The 19,620-nt window shown below is 39.4% G+C and overlaps 1 protein-coding gene across 17 annotated transcripts in view; it reads left to right on the top strand.

Annotated features, from left to right (window-relative positions):
• RBFOX2 (RNA binding fox-1 homolog 2) overlaps nucleotides 1–19,620 on the top strand; it is a 262,326-nt gene that overhangs the window by 170,931 nt on the left and 71,775 nt on the right. For 2 of the 17 annotated variants that reach the window (XM_027107511.1, XM_027107512.1), the window contains exon 1: nucleotides 948–1,224. The exons of 12 other annotated variants lie outside the window; for them this stretch is intronic. In XM_027107511.1, coding sequence (XP_026963312.1) covers nucleotides 1,198–1,224 — 27 coding nt within the window. In that variant the 5' untranslated portion in view covers nucleotides 948–1,197. Of the gene's footprint in view, nucleotides 1–947; nucleotides 1,225–3,088; nucleotides 3,156–7,502; nucleotides 7,530–19,620 lie in introns of those variants that run through there. 3 more of the 17 variants (XM_027107507.1, XM_027107513.1, XM_027107508.1) reach the window with 3 other exon arrangements.

The raw sequence follows: 19,620 nt of genomic DNA, 5'->3' as shown, positions 1-19,620 counted from the left end.
TATGGCTTTGACCAGGACTTCTGAACTGAATCACACCTTTATGCTTTTTTTCATTATGACTTTTTACAAAGAGAACTTAAAAGAAACTCTTACATTCAGTAAACATTCTCCCAAACCTCCTGTGTCTATAGCACTCTATAGTAACAATGACTAGTTATAGTAATGACACATGTCCAGTGTGTGTACAAGAAAGGGTTTATGTTTTTCAATAGAGGCTGAGATGCAGAAGGCTGGGGAACGCAAAGGGTAAATTCTCAGTTAATCAGAATTTTAAATGAAGCTGGAAGCCTTGAGCAGCCAAATTTGTATCCACCTTAAGCTTCTTAAGCAGTCATGTTTGTAGATACCTTTTTCAGAATCCCCAAGTTTTTTACAGTAGAAAAAAAGAAGCACTTAAATTACCTCCCTCCTCTCTTTTTGTCCTTTGTAGTCATTAGACTAGTTCAGGGCAAGCAGTTTCTTGCATATTTCCATTCCTTGAAAACCTTCCAGTCAACCCATCATTGAGCAGCTCTTCTCATCTTTTATTGCATCCGCTGCATCTATAAACTGTACATCAGTGGACATTTTTTTTAATAGTTTGTTTCGCTCCTTATTTATTATCAGGTATTCTTAGATGGAACGTTTTAAATCTGTACTTACTATGGTAAGCTGCTGTGAATACTTCCCGTGCCATATAATTAATGCCACCATCGGAGAAACTCCTTAAAATATGCGGGCACATGGCGCCTGCCCTTCCCTCTCTCCCCCCCTCCTTCCCTCCTCCACACACACACACACACACACACACACACACACGTGCGCAAAGCACACACCAAACTGCCATTCTCCAGCAGGCCTGTTTCTGGAGTTGGGAGATGTCAGCCTGCCGGGAGGGGGTGGGAGGAGGAGGAAGAGGTGGGGCTCTACTCTGATTAATTACCTTAGGCATTCGGGGGTGGGGCTTCCTTCAGCCATCTGCCTGAGATATGGGAGGGAGCTGGAGAAAGAAGGAGGGGGAGAGACTGCCAGAGAGGAAGAGAAAAGAAAGGAAGAAACACTAGAAAGAAAAAGGAAGGAAACCGGGATAAAGGGAGAACAATCACCCACCCTTTAAGAGCTAGACTTGGGGGGGGGGAGGGGGGTGGAAAGCAAGCTGTGGAAGGTGTGCCCCAGCGCGACCGCTTTGAAGTGTTCATCATCTGTTCCATTTGGTTTATGGAGAAAAAGAAAATGGTAACTCAGGTAAGATCTGTGTTTCCTCCGTGCGTTTCTTTTCTCGTTTCTGAGATCTAAATAAGATGGGGGGTGGGGCATAGTCACCAGAGTTTTAATTATTACTGTCTTTTTAGAAAGGGCCAGAATTATTGTTATCAGCTGGAAAGTGTTAGTCTGTGCCTGTTGTGAGTCCGTGTGTGTGGTGTATCCGTATCCTTTTTTCTCTCCCCTCCCTTAGCTCCATAGCAGATTCCTGTTTCCTGTACTGTGCAGCTGTAGCTCAGGAAAGACCCTGTGGGGATTTGTCTACCTCTTTGTCTTGGTTCTGAGAAGAGGGAGGGAGAGAGAGACTGCAGAGGTAGGAAGAGATTCTTGTAGACTGCCAAAAAGACGGGAGAGGGATTGACTTCCTTTTAAGAATTGCAGAAGAATTTGTGTTATAAGGAAATCTGATTCCTGATTCGCTTTGGTTTCTCAGAATTGGCAATGGACTTGCAGTTTTGCTGCCTTTGCTCTAAATGGCTTATTAAAAATGAAGGCTAGAAAAATGTTTCATTTTCATGTCTTTGTTACTGGCAAAGACTGTCTTCTGTGAGAACATAGAAGCATCCAGGTGCAGCAGAGGCAGGTAGAGCCCTCCCTGGCAGAAGAACAAGTCTGAATATATAAATGACAATCACGGGCATTAAAAGACATCTGAAGGAGAGGGAGTAGGAAATGGAAGACCTCTCCCTCTCTCTCCCTCTCCCTCTCCCTCTCCCTCCCTCCCCCCCCCCCCCGCCCCCCCCCCCCCCCACCCCATACCTCTCTCTCTCCCCCTGTCTTTGGTTATACCAGGCAATATCTGCATTTTAGCAAGTCATTCCTGACAAATGGAAAGGTGAATACTCTTCCCCAATTTCCCCTGGCTGTGCTCTTTTTCTTTTTGGCACGTTTCTGTATGTTCCTTTTCCCTTTTTTTTAATATATAGGTTGAGAGGAAACGATGAGACTGTGATTTATCAATGAGAATTGTTTGCATTGTGGAACGTTCCTGTCCTTTAGTCTCAGACTTAAGATCAGTTTCACTCCAGGCTTTTATGCTCTATAGGGAAATTTCATCACTGGACAGTGCTTTCCTTTTAAGGAGGTTGCCCCCCTTTTTTTTTTTTTTTTGTATTCTCTCATCTCTTTTCCTAAGTCACCACCGGAGGGCGAGAGAGTCAACTGGCTATCTGGATAGAGGCATCATTTTAGGAACTGGAACCCTGTTCTGTTAAATGTTATATAATGCCCCGCAGTGCTGTTTGGAAGGAGGTAAAGCATTAAGGAGATTTTCCCAGCATGACCGAGAGGAAAGGGAAGTTTCAAAGAATATGTCTTTCCATAGTAATTTTTCAGCAGATCTGAGTTTGGAGATTATTAAGAAACCCCTCCCTCTTCTGGAAAGTGGAGAAACCCTTGAAATATTTTCTCTTCCACTTCTTATCCCTTCATCGTCAGCCCGATTAACTCTTTTGAAATATTGCTTTACTTTTTAAAAAAGAGAAAATATGTTTCTGGCTTCTCTTTGTTGCTTGGGAGATGATACTTCTTAAACTTGGAGCCTCGTTTAGTTTTCGTTAACTGACCATATTAGAGGGTACCAGCTCTCTTCTTTCTCAGCTGTTACTGGAGCCTTTTCAACTACTTGACTTTTCATTGTATGTATTGTATATATTTTTAAATCAGTGAAAGAGTTATCTAAACTAGGACTTCTTATAATCAGAGGTTTTCCGTGGCCTCTTGGAGCCTGTCCCCTTAGTTTCTAGAGCAGCTGAGTAAACATGTGCAAGCCCAAGTTCAAATGCACAAGCATTTGCACACTTAATATCTTGGTCTTAATAAGTATTTAAGGAAACTATAATTTTAGGAATGAAGCAGAAGAGATAAATAGAAACTGGAAAGAGGCATCTGGGGGAGGTTAAGAATTCTAATAGGTAAGTGAAAATCATTATGATTTTCTCAGTGTGTGTGAATGCTGAAGGAAACAAGGAACTCACTTTTGCCCATCCTGAATTTATACAAATGGAAAGTACAGAATGTCAAACTTGTGAATTTTCAATATTCCAGCATGTTTGTTTTTTGTATACACTTTCTGTGTTAATGTAACATACATAAAATAGCAAGATAGGCCAAATCTTTATTTGTCCTATGGTTTGGTTTGGTTTTGTTTTTGGTGGGGGGGTAGTTTTTGGTTTTTTGAGCTAGACGTCAAATCCCAATATTTGATAATGATCTGTCACATAAGCTTTCTGAACAGAAAATGTCTGCAGTGTTTAGGGTTCACTTATCAAAGTTAAACAGTTTATTGTGGTATTTGTATCTTAACAGGTATATTAAGAAAAGTATTTAGGTATGTTTTCATCATTTTGTCATCTAGGTTCTTTGCATCTTTGATCTTAACATTTCTATATCCCGTGGTTTCCATCGCTCACTTGGTGGAAGGTGAAGGGCCTTCAGTGGATGACATTTTCATCACGTTTATATCCATATTTGTAGCTACACGGTGTACACACATTGTTACTATATATGCTCTGGTTTTATAAGGCCTGTTTTTGGTTTATAAGGCTCTGTTATTTACAATAAGTTATCAGAGTTTTGCTTTAAAAAAAGCAAATGGCAATTTAATTTCAGAATTCTAGTATAGTAGACAGACATGCTCATGTGACTTTTTAAAAAATAACTTTAGGTTTATCTGTCATTCCTGTATATGTTACAGGAGTATTTCACTGAGGTACTCTCTTCTTTCAGAGCATGTGAACCAAATTATTGCATCTCCTCACATCTGTGAATATAACAACGTGGAATAAAAGGAAGGAGAAGAGATACATTCTTGTAATATGTGTCAAATTAGACAAAGTTGTAAATGACTTCAACTCCAATTAATAAGAAAGGTTATACTATTTGTTGTTGAAAGGGAAAGTATACTAGGCAGAGAGGAAAAGATTTTACAGTGTGGACGTTAAAGAAAATTTTTGTTCTCTACTATAGCGTAAGACTGCCAGTTTCTGTGGAATGCAAAGCCCTCCCTTTCTTGGACAGCTCAGTGCTTTGCTGGCATTTTCTTCAAAATCTGTTTTCCATCAGGACCAAGAGGAGGGAAGGTGTTAAGAATAAGGGAGGTTGGAAAGGAGGTTGCTGTTCCTTTAAATAGTGCGGGGAGCCCAAGTGGCAGCAGGCCACTCCGGAGTGTATTCTTTTGTAATGAATCACCACCAGTTCTATTGTCTGCTATCTCCACTCTTAGTAGCTGGAAGGCCGAAGTCTTTTACCTGAGCTGTGGCCAGGTCCCTATTCGTTCCAGGGTGGCTGGGAGGAGAGAAGAGGGAGGGTATTTTATGCTTTAATTAAAGACCGGTAAGAGAGCAGGTATGTTTTGCTTTGTTTCATTTTCTATTATCCTTTCTGTTTTTTTTGTTTTTTTGAAATGAGTTGGAGTAGGGAATCTATTCTCTGATTTTGCTAAGCGTATCCCATTTTCTGTGCATTTTGAAGGTCCTCCGTGACTATTTAGTCTCCATTTTGTGGCAGTGCTTTCAAGTGATTCCATTGGGTTGCCAGCCAGGTCCCCCCGAGCCCATCCCACCCTTCATCCACAGAGCTTCAGCCCACACTGTTGGCTTTGGCTCACTTCCACTTTCTATGGGCTGCACAGGACTCTGGGAAGTTGGGGGGTAGGCGGAGATTGGGTTTGAGGCTAATTTATGTTCCTTTACAATGAACCAAAAAAAGCCTCACTTTTTCCAGAGCTTTGGTTTCTTTCTGAATTCTTCTACATTGCTCCTTATCGTCAGTTATAACCATTTCCTTGCCAAGACCAAGGCTGGCCCTTGAAAAATATTGCTATTCTAAAAATTACTCAGTTCCCCTGAAAAGATACCCAGAATTCCATATAAGTAATTAAATCTGAGCAATTTTGATTTACTAAATGGTTTTTCTTCCCAGTCACCTCCCATGCCCCAAAACACACACCTTTTTTCGGCTCCTTCCCTTTATTTTTTTCCTTTATCTTTCTTCTTAGTTTTGTAGTCGAGACTAGGAAAGCTTAGTGTTTGACAAACTGCTATTCAGGATTGTATTGCTACGGAGCACACCTCCATGTTGAAAGGGAAATGACACTCCTCACCCCTCTCAGTGGCTTAGCTCAAAGTCCTGGTTGTGTTCCTCCAGTTTTCTGTTCTTCCCTGAAAATTTTCACACTCACATCCAAAAGATCGCCATATGGGAACAATCTCATTTCTCTTTTGACTTCTGGTTCGTGGACTACTCACATTTTAACTTCACGTAATACCTTACCTTGGTTTGTTTCTTGGGCATCTATCTGTATGTGATTGTCATGGTGATGATACAGCATCCTTTTGGTGTACAGTTCCTCTCTGGAATCTGGCATTGTTGATATCTGAGGCATTCCCTTCTGGAATCATAATTCCTAACTTTTTTCCCCCAACATTCCAAAACCACTGTCAAATCTTTCTTAAACGTTTCTAAACAATACTTCATATGTGAAATCTAACAAACACAAATGGAATGCTCCCCTGCAGTAAACGCTCTGTTGTTTCCAATGTAGTAATTTCATTATTGGGTTTGGATGCTCAGCTTCCAAGCAGAAATGTTTCAGTCTGCCATCATGATGTATGTTTCCATTTCCCAGATATGCAAATGTGCCTCTATTACTAGTAGAATGATTAAGTTCAGGAAATCTTGGAGTCAAATAATTCATAAGAGGTCATTGCCAGAGTGCAGTGCAGGTCTGATTTTGTCGCCCCTGTGCTTTAAACCTTCCATTTGTTTCCCTTCAGACCCCAGTGTCCTCACTCTGGTCTCTGAGGCCCTGAGTGATCGGGAACCTGGCTGTCTCTCCAGCCTTATCTCCTGCTGCCCTTCTCTTCCCATATTCTGCTCCAGTGGCACTGGCCTCTTTGCTATTCCTTTTAACACACCTTGCATCTTCCTGCTTAGAACCTTTCCTTCTGTTTTTCTTTTAGATGGAAATGCTCATCCCCCAGGCTTCTCAAGAGTTCTTCTTTGACCTTCCTATCTCAACTTGAATTCCCCAATTGTTCCCTATTCCCTTAACCTGCTTTTTCTTCACTTATCACTGATATTAGTGTTTGTCATTACTCTTTATTTGCTTGTTTATTATCAGTGCTACCCTACCCCTACAAAGAATGTAAGTTCTGTGAGTCAGGGACCTTGTCAGCAGTCTCTTGTATTCCCGGTGTCTAAAACTGTGCCTGGCATGTAGTCAAAATAATAGCTAATCAGCTAATCTTTATATGTGATGTATTACTGTCAGGTACTGTGCTAAGCACTTTACCTACATTAACTCATTGAATCCTCTCATCAACCCTATAATTATCCCCATGGGACAGAAGAAGAAACTGAGGCATATTACGCTTACATAACTTGCCCCAATTTATAAGCTACTAAGGTGTTGTGGGGATTCATATCCACAGACTGGCTTGGGAATCTGTGCTCTAGTGCCCCTTGTAGGCATTACATATTCATTTAATACTTGCTGACTGTGTGAATGAATGAATTTAGTTGAGACTCTCTTATTCACTTACGGGATTTCCATCTCTGACATGTTCAAGGCTTTGATGAATACTTGCAATAACAAGGAATTCACTATAGAATAAAATGAATTTATTTTTCTAATATTACATAATAGTAATAGATTAGATAACATTATAGAGTATATATTATGCATTAGGCACTGTCATCAGTGCCTTATGTAATTCCTTTCAGCAGCCTTATAAGTACTGTTAACGTTCGTATTGTAGAACTTAGGACACAGGGATACAGAGAGGTTAAATAACTTGGCCAAGTTGACAGCATCAGGATTTAAACCCAAGGAGTTTGGCTCCAGCTTCCCTGTTCCTAACCACCACTAATAGTTACTGTTATTGAAATAACCTTTTGTTCTTGCATACCACTTTGTACCAATTTTACATACAAATCACATTTACATACAAACAGTTGTATTCATATCATATGTCACTTGTCAGTCTCTTTTTTAGGTAGGTGGTGTTCCCACCCCCCACCCCCGCCCCACCCGTTTGATAGAATTTGACATTCAAGAGGTCAAGCAACCTTGTAGTTCTGGGAACAGACAGGGATAGGTTCCAAATATGAGATCCATTTAATTCCAAATTTGCATACTCTTCCATTATACTACAAGCCTCATAGGTGAAGAGTTCCATTGTTGGCTGTTACAAAGTAGAAATGTTTTCCTTATGGTGAGCTAAAATCTGTTTTCATTATTGTCTTCTCATTGTTTCTAGTTCTGTCATCCAGAGTCACATGGAGTGGTTAGTTAATCTCTCTTCTTCATAAAACCCAAGTATTTGAAAATAACTGCTAAGTGTTCCCTTCAATCTTCTGTTCTCAGTACTCATCTTACCTGCCTCCTTGAATTATTCCTCATAGATATGAAACCATATGGTTTCTATAGTCTTTACTGTTCTGGACTAATTATGACAATTTATATGAATGATTTATCATTTATATCCAATTACTAAGTAGTTATGAGTATTATTAGGTATCATATCTTTGTTATAAGTTTTGGTTTTTGATAGCATGTTGCGTTTACTCAGTTTTCATAGCCTATTGACCATGCAGTGTTGTCAGCAATTTATTTATTTATTCTAAAATTTATTTATTTATTTTTGGCTGCGTTGGGTCTTCGTTGCTGTGCGTGTGCTTTCTCTAGTTGTGGCGAGTGGGGGCTACTCTTTGTTGTGGTACGCAGGCTTCTCATTGCGGTGGCTTCTCTTGTTGCAGAGCACGGACTCTCAGGCGTGTGGGCTTCAGTAGTTATGGCGCATGGGCTTAGTTGCGTCACAGCATGTGGGATCTTCCCAGACCAGGGCTCGAACCCATGTCTCCTGCGTTGTCAGGCGGATTCTTAACCACTACACCACTAGGGAAGCCCTTGTCAGCAATTTATAACTTCAATATAAGAGTATATTACCCTCAACTCTTAAGTAGAATATTGTTTTTCTTCTCCATTCTAAAGCATGCTGTGAGCTGATTGTCAAGAATCTACTTGCCTTCTAACTTTTCTAGGTCTTGCCCAGATCCCTCAAAGGTTACTAACACTGAAATTTTCACTTTTTAAACTTATTTTTTAGAAATACTGTTTTGAAGATGCCAATTGGACCAACAGATGATATATTAAAAATCAGCAAAAGTAAATTTGATCACCTCTCTTGAGATGTTGAAATTGTATCAAAAAAGAGTGTTGAGGGCTTCCCTGGTGGCGCAGTGGTTGAGAGTCCGCCTGCCGATGCAGGGGACACGGGTTCGTGCCCCGGTCCAGGAGGATCCCGCATGCTGCGGAGCGGCTGGGCCCGTGAGCCATGGCCGCTGGGCCTGCACGACGGGAGCCTGTGCTCCGCAATGGGAGAGGCCACAGCAGTGAGAGGCCCACATACCGCAAAAAAAAATTTTTAAAAAAAGAGTGTTGAAGAGCCAAAATTGGGAATTATAGAGTCTTTTAAATCAGTAGCAACAGTGAATCATGATCTTATTTTTCTATTGAGAATAGAAGTAAAACACAACCAAAAAATAAATTAAACCCTTGAAAAATATTCCGATTTAACAATCCATATTATAAATCAAATGCCTTAGAAATAGTCTTAGATTAGCTTACTTTGGCATATTATGCTTTTCATCATTCCTCTTGAATTTTTTCAAAGGGCTACCAGTTTCAGAATATTAGAATAACATTTCTTATTTAATTAATGGTCCAGGAAATAAGTATAGCTAGACTGCTGTTAACAGAAGGAAATGCAGTTTTAAAAATTACAACTTGAAATCATATAACTGGAGATATTTAATTCATTTAGAACTGCAGGATAAAGTTCTGCAAGCAAAATTTGATATTTCGTATATAAAGGAATTGTTAAGAAGAAAATATGGAAATGGAAATCAATCATTACTTTATGAAATTAAAAATAATACTTTTATATCCACAAATAATGTAACTAGTCTTTTATCTAATATTGTATGAGATTTCTTATAAGAACTTCTGAACCGATAAGCTGAGACTTAATTGAAGGAGATGAGACTTTGAAAGACTCCTAACTTAGAGCAGAAATCCATAAACTTTTTCCATAATGGCTAGATAGTAAATAGTTTTGGCTTTGCAAGCCACGCTGTTTCTGTTACAACTGTTCAGTTCTGCTGTTGTAACAAGAAAGTAGTCATGGATGATAGGTAAGTGAATGGGTGTGGCTATGTTCTAGTTAAACTTTATTTTTTTTTAACATCTTTGTTGGGGTGTAATTGCTTTACAATGGTGTCTTAGTTTCTGCTATAGAACAAAGTGAATCAGCTGTACATATACATGTATCCCCATATCTCCTCCCTCTTGCGTCTCCTACCCTCTCTCTCCCACCCCTCTAGGTGGTCACAAAGCACTGAGCTGATCTCCCTGTGCTATGCAGCTGCTTCCCACTAGCTATCTATTTTACATTTGGTAGTGTATATATGTCCATGCCACTCTCTCACTTCATTAGTTAAACTTTATAAACACTGAAATTTTAATTTCATATTACTTCCATGTGTCACAAAATATTCTTTTTTTTAAATTTTTTCAACTAGTTGAAAATGTAAAAACTACTCTTAGCTTTTAGGTTGTGCAAAAACGTGTGGTGGGCCAGCTTTGGACCAAAGCCATAGTTTGCCAACCCCTGATTCAGAGGGATGCAGTCCTCCCTGGTTTTTAGTAGAAGGAAGGTTTTCCCATATAGCTTGATGACAGGGACACAGTTTCTAGCAGCTTTGATGGGTCATCTTGGATCCCCGTTAGGGTGAAACCCTGACTTGCTCTCTCATTTTTCCTCCCAGAAAATTTGCAGATTCTTTTCCTTTCCTCACTTGTTTTCTCCCTCCACTCTACCCCCAAATCTGAACCACTTGCAATTCCCCAAATATGCCATATTTTGTACCTTACTGCTTTTCATATATTTCTTCATATATTATTTTTCACGTATTATTACTTTGGGCCAGAATACCTCTTTCTCCCACAGGAATAATTTCTTGCCTTAAAGATTTAGCTGAGACTTCACTTACTTCAGAAAGCTTGCCCTGTCTCACAGAGTTGTCCCTTTTTTGTGCTTCCTTGGCGTTGTATATGTATTGTTCTCTTAGTCCATAGTATGTATTACTGTAATTGTGAATACATTTGTCTGTTTTTTCCATCAGACTGTAGTTTCTTTCAGGATTGGGACTATATTGCCAGTGTTTATTATTGTATCTGGTTCAATTTAGTATGTAATAATACTTCTTGATTGAATTAATGAACTTTAACTTGTTAATTCATGACAAGTGCAAAACCAGAAGAGTTAAATTGGGTAGTCACATATATTCTAGTGCTTATTACTTAAATCAAGTAATACTTAAAATATAATGTCATTTTGGAAATGGATGCTTTATTTGGTTAGAAGAAAGGAGGATTTTAGAGCAAGCAGCTATTTGGGGAACACACAAATCTCTTGGAGATGTTCCAGTGGAAGTAGCCAGCCCCATCATTTACTATGCTGCCTCTTTTCTCCAGCATTAAAAAAAGGAAAAACAAAAACCCCAGATTGTTTGACTCCAAATAAGTTGATCAGAATATTTGGGGAAATTTAATTCTTTTTGTATTAGATATTGGCACCCCTTCCTTTAATCTGATATTCGGAGGGTAGGAGGAGGTCATTCCACACTTTCCTAGTAGCATGCACTAAAACGAAGTCGCCCGCTGCCATGCTCTTCCTTATCTCATACTGAGGTCCCAGTTAGAATTTTAATTCCAGGAAAAGACCTAATAAGAGAACAGATTTCCTTATATGATAGCAGAGGAAATCCACACCAGCTAACCAAGTCCTTATACCTGGGTCACCAGTGCATGAGGTTCCTTAGTCATATGAGAGGAACTTTCAGCACGAAAGAGAAGAAACAAAAAGAAAACCTGACCCTAGGGGAAACAGATAATCCAGGGAACAGAGAAAGATTTAAAGAAGTATTCTAACTAATGTAGTCAGATTAAAGAACGGAATGCGTTCATAAAACCTGTTCTGGGTGTAATGAGAAGGGAACAGTTTGAGAATGAGAAAGAGCGTGAGAGATTAAGAATGTGATAGTCAAAAGAAAACATGCCATAGAAGGAAAGAAAGTAGAGTTAAAGCTATCTCCCAAGATGCAGAGCTTTAAGATGCGAAGATGGAAAATACGAGAGATAAGTCTCTGATGATTTCCTTAGCCCATGTTCCCTAGAAAATAGAGCCGGAGACAATACCTTATTGGGGAGTATGATCTCAGGAAAGCAGGGGGAGGAAGGGGGAGTGACAACAAGGAAGAAAGGTCGGCCAGAGCTTTGTAAAAGACACTGCTGATGACTTAGTTTCAGTAGAAGTCTTCAGAGAGGTTGTATAGACTGCCGCTCCTCTGCCCAGTCCATTGGAAGGAAATGTGGAGATGTTTTTTATCTACTGGTTTCCTCTCATCTCCTGCTCCTCTTCCGTTTGGTCAAAGTTTGCCATACAAACGGTTAACACACCTGATCCTTTCAGTGGCCTCATGGGGAGGCCAAGTCCTATGTTCTGTGCACAGATCTGCAGATTGACGTGGCATCTAAGTCTGGAGAGGTAAGGAGTCAGTAACCCCTAGGGTAGCCTCCAGCCTTGGAGCCTCTGCCTTTTAAGAAACCATTAGAAGAGGGCCACTCCCAAGAGGGCTGATGAAAGGAAGGAGAGGTAGGAGGCTGCCATTTTCTATCATAAACTCTTCTGTACCCATTCGGTTTGCTATTAGTACATGTACTAATTTCATAAAAATAAAAATTAACTTTAAGAATGGAAAATAGATTACCCAAAACACCCTGGAAATAAATGTCAAAGATCTTTTAGAATGCATTTGGGGGAAAAATGAATTTCAAATATTGAAAGATAAAATCTAATCAGTAGTTTAGAGGGTCCTCTATCCCCCCAACCTGATACTCCCTGCACACTTTTGCTTCGTTTCTCTCCATACCACACCTTCTGTTTCTTGTGTTGCTTGCCTGTTTATTATCCCCCCCCCACTAGAATGTAAACTCCATAAGGGCAGGAACTTTGTCTTTTTAATCACTGTTATCTCCCCAGCACCTAGAACAAAGTGTCTAATAATGCATGGTAAGTACTCAATAAATATTTGATGGCAAGAATTGAAGTCAAATAGATGAAGTATGCAAGGGGCATGACTTCCATACAGAGGTATTTGGACTTGACCTGTAGGCACTGAGGAATGTAGGATTTTAAGAAGAGAATTAATTAGCAATATCTGATTTAGGTTTTATTTTAGAAAGCTCATTCTGGCAGCTGCTTGGAAAATTCATTAGGTTGAGGTTAAGTTAGAAGAAAGGAGAACTATTAAAAGAAAGGTTCTTGGGTTAACCTGGGTGAGAGTTGATGAGAGCAGAGACTCTCATTTTCCTTTTCATTTCCCACGGTACATAACATGGACTCTCACATGTAGCTTTTCAATTAATATATATATATTTATTTATTTAACAGTAAATATTTATGACTGGTTATATTGTAGTGAGCTTTCAGGAGAGTTCCTAAAGCTATTGAGAGAAAGGTCCCTATCGTTTTTGCCGACTGCTTCAGAAGCAGATATTCAACTACCTGGTTAATTCAATTTAGCATGTATTTTCTAAAGATCGATTACAATGCGCTTATCATTTGGTGAGGAAGCTACAATAAAGAAGTATATGATTCAGTCCCTGATCTACTTAGGGGCTTTACTTGTGAAATGAATAGAGGAAAAGTAAACCATCATGTTAACTATGGTTGCAGACAAAATGCCATTTTGTCCTGGGAAGGGTATAGGGAAAAATTTTGTCTGTTACTATATATATATATATCATACGAATTGCTCTTTTTTTTTTTTTTGTGGTACGTGGGCCTCTCACTGTTGTGGCCTCTCCCGTTGCAGAACACAGGCTCCGGACGCGCAGGCTCAGCGGCCATGGCTCACGGGCACAGCTGCTCCGCCGCATGTGGGGTCTTCCCGGACCGGGGCACGAACCCGTGTCCCCTGCATCGGCAGGCAGACTCTCAACCACTGCACCACCAGGGAAGCCCCGAATTTCTCATTTTAAAGTAGACTATAATAGAATACCCAATGCAAAAATCTGTAAAGAATGATTAACTATTTATTATTCAGGGCACACTACAAAATCTTGCTAATGTTTTATTCTGAACCTGAGTTGTGGCTATTTTCAAGGATATTCCAGTTTAACATCTAGAGAAGATGCAAACTTAATTGCCCATGAAGACACAATAAAGAGTAAATTAATTTAAATTGTAGTGAAAAGTTTGGTTGAGAAAAAGTATAATCATCCATGCATTGTAGAAATCACCAATTACATTGACTAGAATAGACAGCCAACCATTAATTGTGTGTAAGGACCTTTCATTTCCAAGGAAGCAGGTAGCTGACCCGGAGTATCTCTTGTGGTCTCTTGTTGCCGGTGTAAGACAAGATTCATGGGATGTTTGAGGTTCTAAATACTGCTTTAAGGAGATTGGAAGAAAGAGCTCTTAAGAGGTTGGAGACATTAAGACTATTACAGGGCTTGTCATTTTTAACCTAATAGACATTGGGTTTGAATGACTTTGTTCTGAAATATTTATTTTTTCTGTTTAAATATTTATTGCTTTGAGATGGCAGAACGCAGCCTCAAGGGAGAGGTCAGGCTGGCTTTTCTCTCGAGTAATTTGAAAGAGGGTGTGTGTGTGTGGGTGTGTGTGTGTGTGTGTGTGTGTGTGTATTTTTAAGACAAGTGATTTGGTAGTATGTTTGCAATATTCTTGTTGGCCAAGACTGTGTACCTTCCTTAGTATTGTACTAGTACCAGATCCTGTAACTGATTTTAGTCTAAGCATGAAGGTAAAGTATATTGTACTTCCTGTTTTACTTTTATTTATCATCTGTTTGCAAGAGCTTAAAATTGCTCTCCGTCCCCTCCTACACTCCGTCTCCCCTTCATGTGGCTGTAGCACTCTCAAAACTTTGTGTCCTTGTTCCTCAGTTATATCCACTCTAAAAAGAAGGACCCATTGTTAGGCTTGCATTTCAGTAGGTTTACATTAAAAAACAAACAAAAACTGGTGTTTATTCTCTTATCTGTGGGTTCCATATAAGGTAATTCTCTACTTTCAGGTGATCTACATTTATGGCCACTATTACCTTCTTCTCATAGCTTACTCTCTCCCTAGTGTCTTCCCTTCTTCTAGAGGTGTAGATGCTTCTGGGTATTTTCTGGAGGCACCTGCCACCACCATAATTCTCTCCCATTCTGCCAGCCAAAGCCACTAAAGCAGTGTTTCTCAGCGTGGTACCCAAACCACCTACTGGAGTAGTGAGTAGTACCAGGCTCCTACTCCAAAGCACTGAAACATAATCTGTGGGGAAAGGGTAGTGATTTTTTAAAAATATGTCCCCAGAGTGGTTGTTATGAACAATAAAATATGGGAATCTCTGCTTTCAAGGAACCAGGTAAAAGATGGGTTTGTGGGTGTGAGGGGCTGGGTCCCTACCGCATGGGGTTGGTGATCTTATTGTTGAGACTGCAGCAGGAATAGATGTGTCCCTGGATTCCTTTTTTGGAATCAGAAATACTTTCCCGTAAAATGAGTATTTCAGTTGGTGATTGGCCTTTTATTACTATAGTGATTATCATATAATCATTAAATCTGTTTTTGTGAGTTTCCTTGGGATCCTGGCCATCTACTAAGCTACAGACAACCAAATGAAAAATGAACTGTTAGAATTCAACCTGAACATAAAAATTGGAGGCTACATGGAAGCTTCATGTATAGGTTTTCCCTCCTAAATTCTAACTTACCTACAGATTATCTGACATCTTATGGCTCTGGGTATAATTTATATTCACTGTAAAAGAGAAAATACATTATTTACTTTAGTCTAACTTTTGCCACTGTTAAATTTAAGCATGTAGGTAAATTAAGAATCTAGAATGAATTTCACTTTGTGCCTAGTAAACTGGCATTGTTTTGTCTTTGTACACGTTTATTCATGCACTTTATTTCTCTGGGTTTTCTTCTTGGTCTATCATTCTTCTACAGAGTTGTTTAAAATTATTTTAATTGATTCTAGATCATCTTAAATCCAATGTTCTGTTCTTATTTTTCTGCATTAATAGTTTTATAGCTCTTTTTTCCCTTTGGTCACAGACGTCTGGGCAGAAGTCACTGCTTTTAGTAGAAGAACTGAGAAGAATGACAGGCCTTTTCTTAGGTATTGTCAACTGAGAGCTTTTTGTAAAGTTTTTTACAAAAGCAAGTAGAGCTTGAAATCTGAGCCTATCTGAGCAATTCGCAGGGGATAAAAATAATATAATTTATAAAATACTTGAGGCAAAAATATTTTTCCTCTGTTACAAACCTAGAGAATTAATGTCCATTTATCTATAGCGTTAGGAAAACGATTAGTGACCTTGGCAATGATAAACTTGTGAGAAGATGCTCTATCTAAAAAAACTAAATGATTCTTTTTGTGATGGTTTGAATAAAATTAATATTGATCTGTTTCTATCGGTGATCTATTCTGAGCATAGATATAATGTGAGAATTGGGAAACTTTTCTGTTAAGATAGGATTTGCAGCCTGTGGTTTGTAGCACAACAGCGGATTAGGTATATAAGTGAGACTCAAGATTACAAACAAACAAAAATACCTTTCTGTCCTTAAGATTACACAGACTTTAATTATCCTAGGAAAATGAAGGCAATTATATTTGGGGCCTTTCTTATAGTACTTTATGCTTAGCTTTATTTGTAGCACAAATAACATTGATATAATTATTAGTTTATGTGCCTTTCTCACCTTTTAAAATTTGGTCCTACAAAAGCAAAATCTTATTTTTGCCATTTTGCCTCCCCTCCCTGCCATGTTAAAGACTAGCATGTTGTAAATGTTTAAATGTGAGTAAATAATTGATTCAAATAATACTCAGAATAATTCAGTAAAAACAGAGAATATGCTTAAGAAACGATAAAGCAGACTCATTTACCCCAGTGTAACTTGTAAATAATCAAAAAAACTTTTCTTTGAAGTATTGATAAAGATGAATGGCTTAATAGGTCCTGAATAGTGAGTCTGCAGCTATAAATCTTAAAAAAAAAAAATCATCCTGTTCCTCCTCGTTCCCTGTGACTGGTTGGTTGCCAAATTCTTGTAATTCCACCACGCAGCATCTCTTGATTCAGTTTCCTTTGCCCCACTACATTTGCCTAGGCCCACCTGTCTTCTGCAATATGTTACAAAAGCCTCCTGGTTGTCCCCCCCCTCTAGTACATTCCACATACTGTTATTATATGAGCTGTGCTTCTGCTATTCCCCTATTTTGATGGTTCTTCACTGCCGAGAAATAGTAGTTAAAATCATCAGTATCGGGCTCCCCTGGTGGCGCAGTGGTTGAGAGTCCGCCTGCCGATGCAGGGGACACGGGTTTGTGCCCCGGTCCGGGGAGATCCCACATGCCGCGGAGCGGCTGGGCCCGTGAGCCATGGCCGCAGAGCCTGCGCGTCCGGAGCCTGTGTTCCGCAACGGGAGAGGCCACAACAGTGAGAGGCCCGCGTACCGCAAAAAAAAAAAAAAAAAATCATCAGTATCTAACTGATTTGGGTATTGGGATACTCAGTACACAGAGCAAAATATCACAAAGGATAATGGAGAGGTTCCAAGTAAGTCTAGTTGACTGGAAAGGTGGTTAACTCATCAGCAGAAATAAGAAAAAGAACGTAACAGATTCAGTTTTTCGACACACAGAGTTTGTAATGTTAGTGGGATGCTGAGAGCGGAAGGATCCGAGATGGGTGGGAAATGGGCACCCAGAAGACCTGGACCTAATCAGCTGGGAAGCTGGGCCCCAGATAAAGAGTTTGACTTGTTCTCATGTGAACAATCTTCACAACAACTCTCTAAATAGAAAACCCGGTTTGCAGATGAAGAAACAGGCTAGAAAGGGTTGAGGTAATTCATCCATATCTGGTAGGAGGTATAGTTGGGATTTAAACCAAGGTCTGTTCTTCAGGCTCATACTCTTTCTTCTTTTTACTTTACCTCCCATGAAAGCTTGGGAGAAAGGGCATGGTTGGACCTAAAAAATAGTTGGAAGTCACTCTCCTAGGTGGGTGATCGTTGAAGTTCTGGGATTGCTGTGGGAGACTGACTGATGAAAGGGTTGAATCTTGGTCCTTGGGTTACACATTTCTCCTGTTTGACGGGACCTGGTACTGTGATGGTACGTTTGAGTATAGAACTAAAACATTTAGCGCATTTCACATCGAACACCAGAAGACTATAGATGACGCATCGCCTCTGTTACTCCATGTGATTTAAAGGAGAAGGACTTCATCCCTAACTCCTATATTTGCATAACCATGTATCTACAGCACAAGGACATAAATGTTGATTCCTTTCGTTACTAATAATATTCTACCAGTTCTGTCTTCCTTCCCTAACACTCTTCTCCCACTTGATATCAACCCAAGATAACATTTGTTTCATTATGTATTATCCCTCATGGCGCTCTCTACTGTAGCCAAACAAAGCAGTTCACTGCAGTGCGCATATATGTGACTTTCCATCTTAATCTTCCTTTATTTAAAAAATGGTAACACTTAATATTTATTAGGCACCATATTTGATTCTACATTGTACAAAACTGACCCCACTCATTATAATGAAGCTTTTAATCTAATAGGAGAGATGAGACACATATGTAGGTATGTTAAATATAAGGCTTTGAGTTTAAATGTCATGTGCGTGTTAGTAGTGCATACTAAATGCCATGAGAATATAGGAGTGGAGGAATTATTTCAAACTGCAAAGGGCAAATGCAAACACTAACTGAAGGTCCGCTGTCATTAGACACTGTACTAGTTAGGTACTTTCGATTTTTTAATTTCACTTCAGCCTCACAGTAAATTCTGTTATGTCCATTTTATAGTTGACAAAACTGAGGCTTAGTTTCTTGTCCAAAGTCACACAACTAAGAGGTCCCAGAGTCAGGGTTCGATCCCAGGTTTATTTGGGTCTAAAGCGTAATCTCTTTCTTTTATACCTGGCGTCAACAAACTATGGCCTGCAGGCCAAGTCAGGCCCACTGTCTGCTTTTGTAAGGCTCATGACATTCTCACGTTTTAAAATGGTTAAGAAAAAAATCAAAAGAGGAATAATATTTCAGTGTCAGTGAATGAGGTTTTCCTGGAACACAGCCACGCTCATTCGTTTATGTGTTACCTAGGGCTGTTATCTACTAACAGCAGAGGAGTTGTATCAGAGACCATACAGTCCAGAAGGCCTAAAACATTTCTGTCTGGTCCTTCATAGAAAACGTGTGCTGACTCCTGCTTTCTACCATCCTTCTTCTCTAAGGATGGCTTCATGGAGAAGAGATTACTTGAGTTGCTGAGTTTTTTAGTATAATGAATATTCATGATAGAGGATATAGCATGGGGGAAAGACACAGATCCCTACTGTTGCAGCCTGGCTGTGACTTGGGAAAGCACCATAGTTAGGGAATATTCTAAATTCATTGCAATACAGAATTATAGTTAGGAGTTGTGTACGATATGACTGGGGACAAATGGTTGAGGACCCCACTGGAGCTGCCACAAGGAGTAGTGACTAGCAACATCAGCTGTGGAATTGGCTTAGATTTGGATTTGAGTGGTTAGCTGAGTGGTTTTGGATAAGATACTTATTAACCTTTGAAAATGTCAGTTTCTTTATCAGTAAAAGGAGAATAATGTAAAATACCTACCTTTTAGGGTTGTGAGAATTAAATGAGTTAATATATATAAAGTGCTTAGAATATTGCCAGACACCTAAGCAGCATTCATTGAATATAAGCTGCTAATACAGGTGAGAGAGGGTCTAGAGGAGTTTAGAATGTATTTAGTAGGCAGTAGTGAACCTTGGTTTGTGTCACCTATGTGGTACATACATATTGTTCTGAATTGTATTGAAATTTTGCACACGTTTACAGTAGCCTCCCTAATGTGATTGTAAACTCCTAAGAGGCAAATTTTTAACTTCTGTTATAATGTCTTCAGTGCCTAAAACAGCTATGTACCCACAGTAGTTATTTAGTACATGTCTTAGAATTGAAATGGAATTTCAAATATCTCTTCCAGCTAGTTGATCATTCTAGAAACTTCTTCAGTGGATTTTTCTTCTTTGCTAGTTGGTTTCTCTATCACTGTAATAAGTTTTGTATATCTGTAGTTTTTCTTTCTCTTTTCTTTTTTATTTTTTTGGCCATGCTGAGTGGCATGTGGGATCTTAGTTCCCCGACCAGGGATAGAACCTGCATGCCCTGCATTGGAAGCACGGAGTCTTA

Source organism: Aethalodelphis obliquidens, unplaced genomic scaffold (genome assembly GCF_003676395.1).
Source record: "Aethalodelphis obliquidens isolate GAN/ISIS:26980383/991018 unplaced genomic scaffold, ASM367639v1 scaffold8, whole genome shotgun sequence".
Classification (NCBI taxonomy): Eukaryota; Metazoa; Chordata; class Mammalia; order Artiodactyla; family Delphinidae; genus Aethalodelphis; species Aethalodelphis obliquidens.
This window is presented reverse-complemented; position numbering and strand designations above follow the sequence as displayed.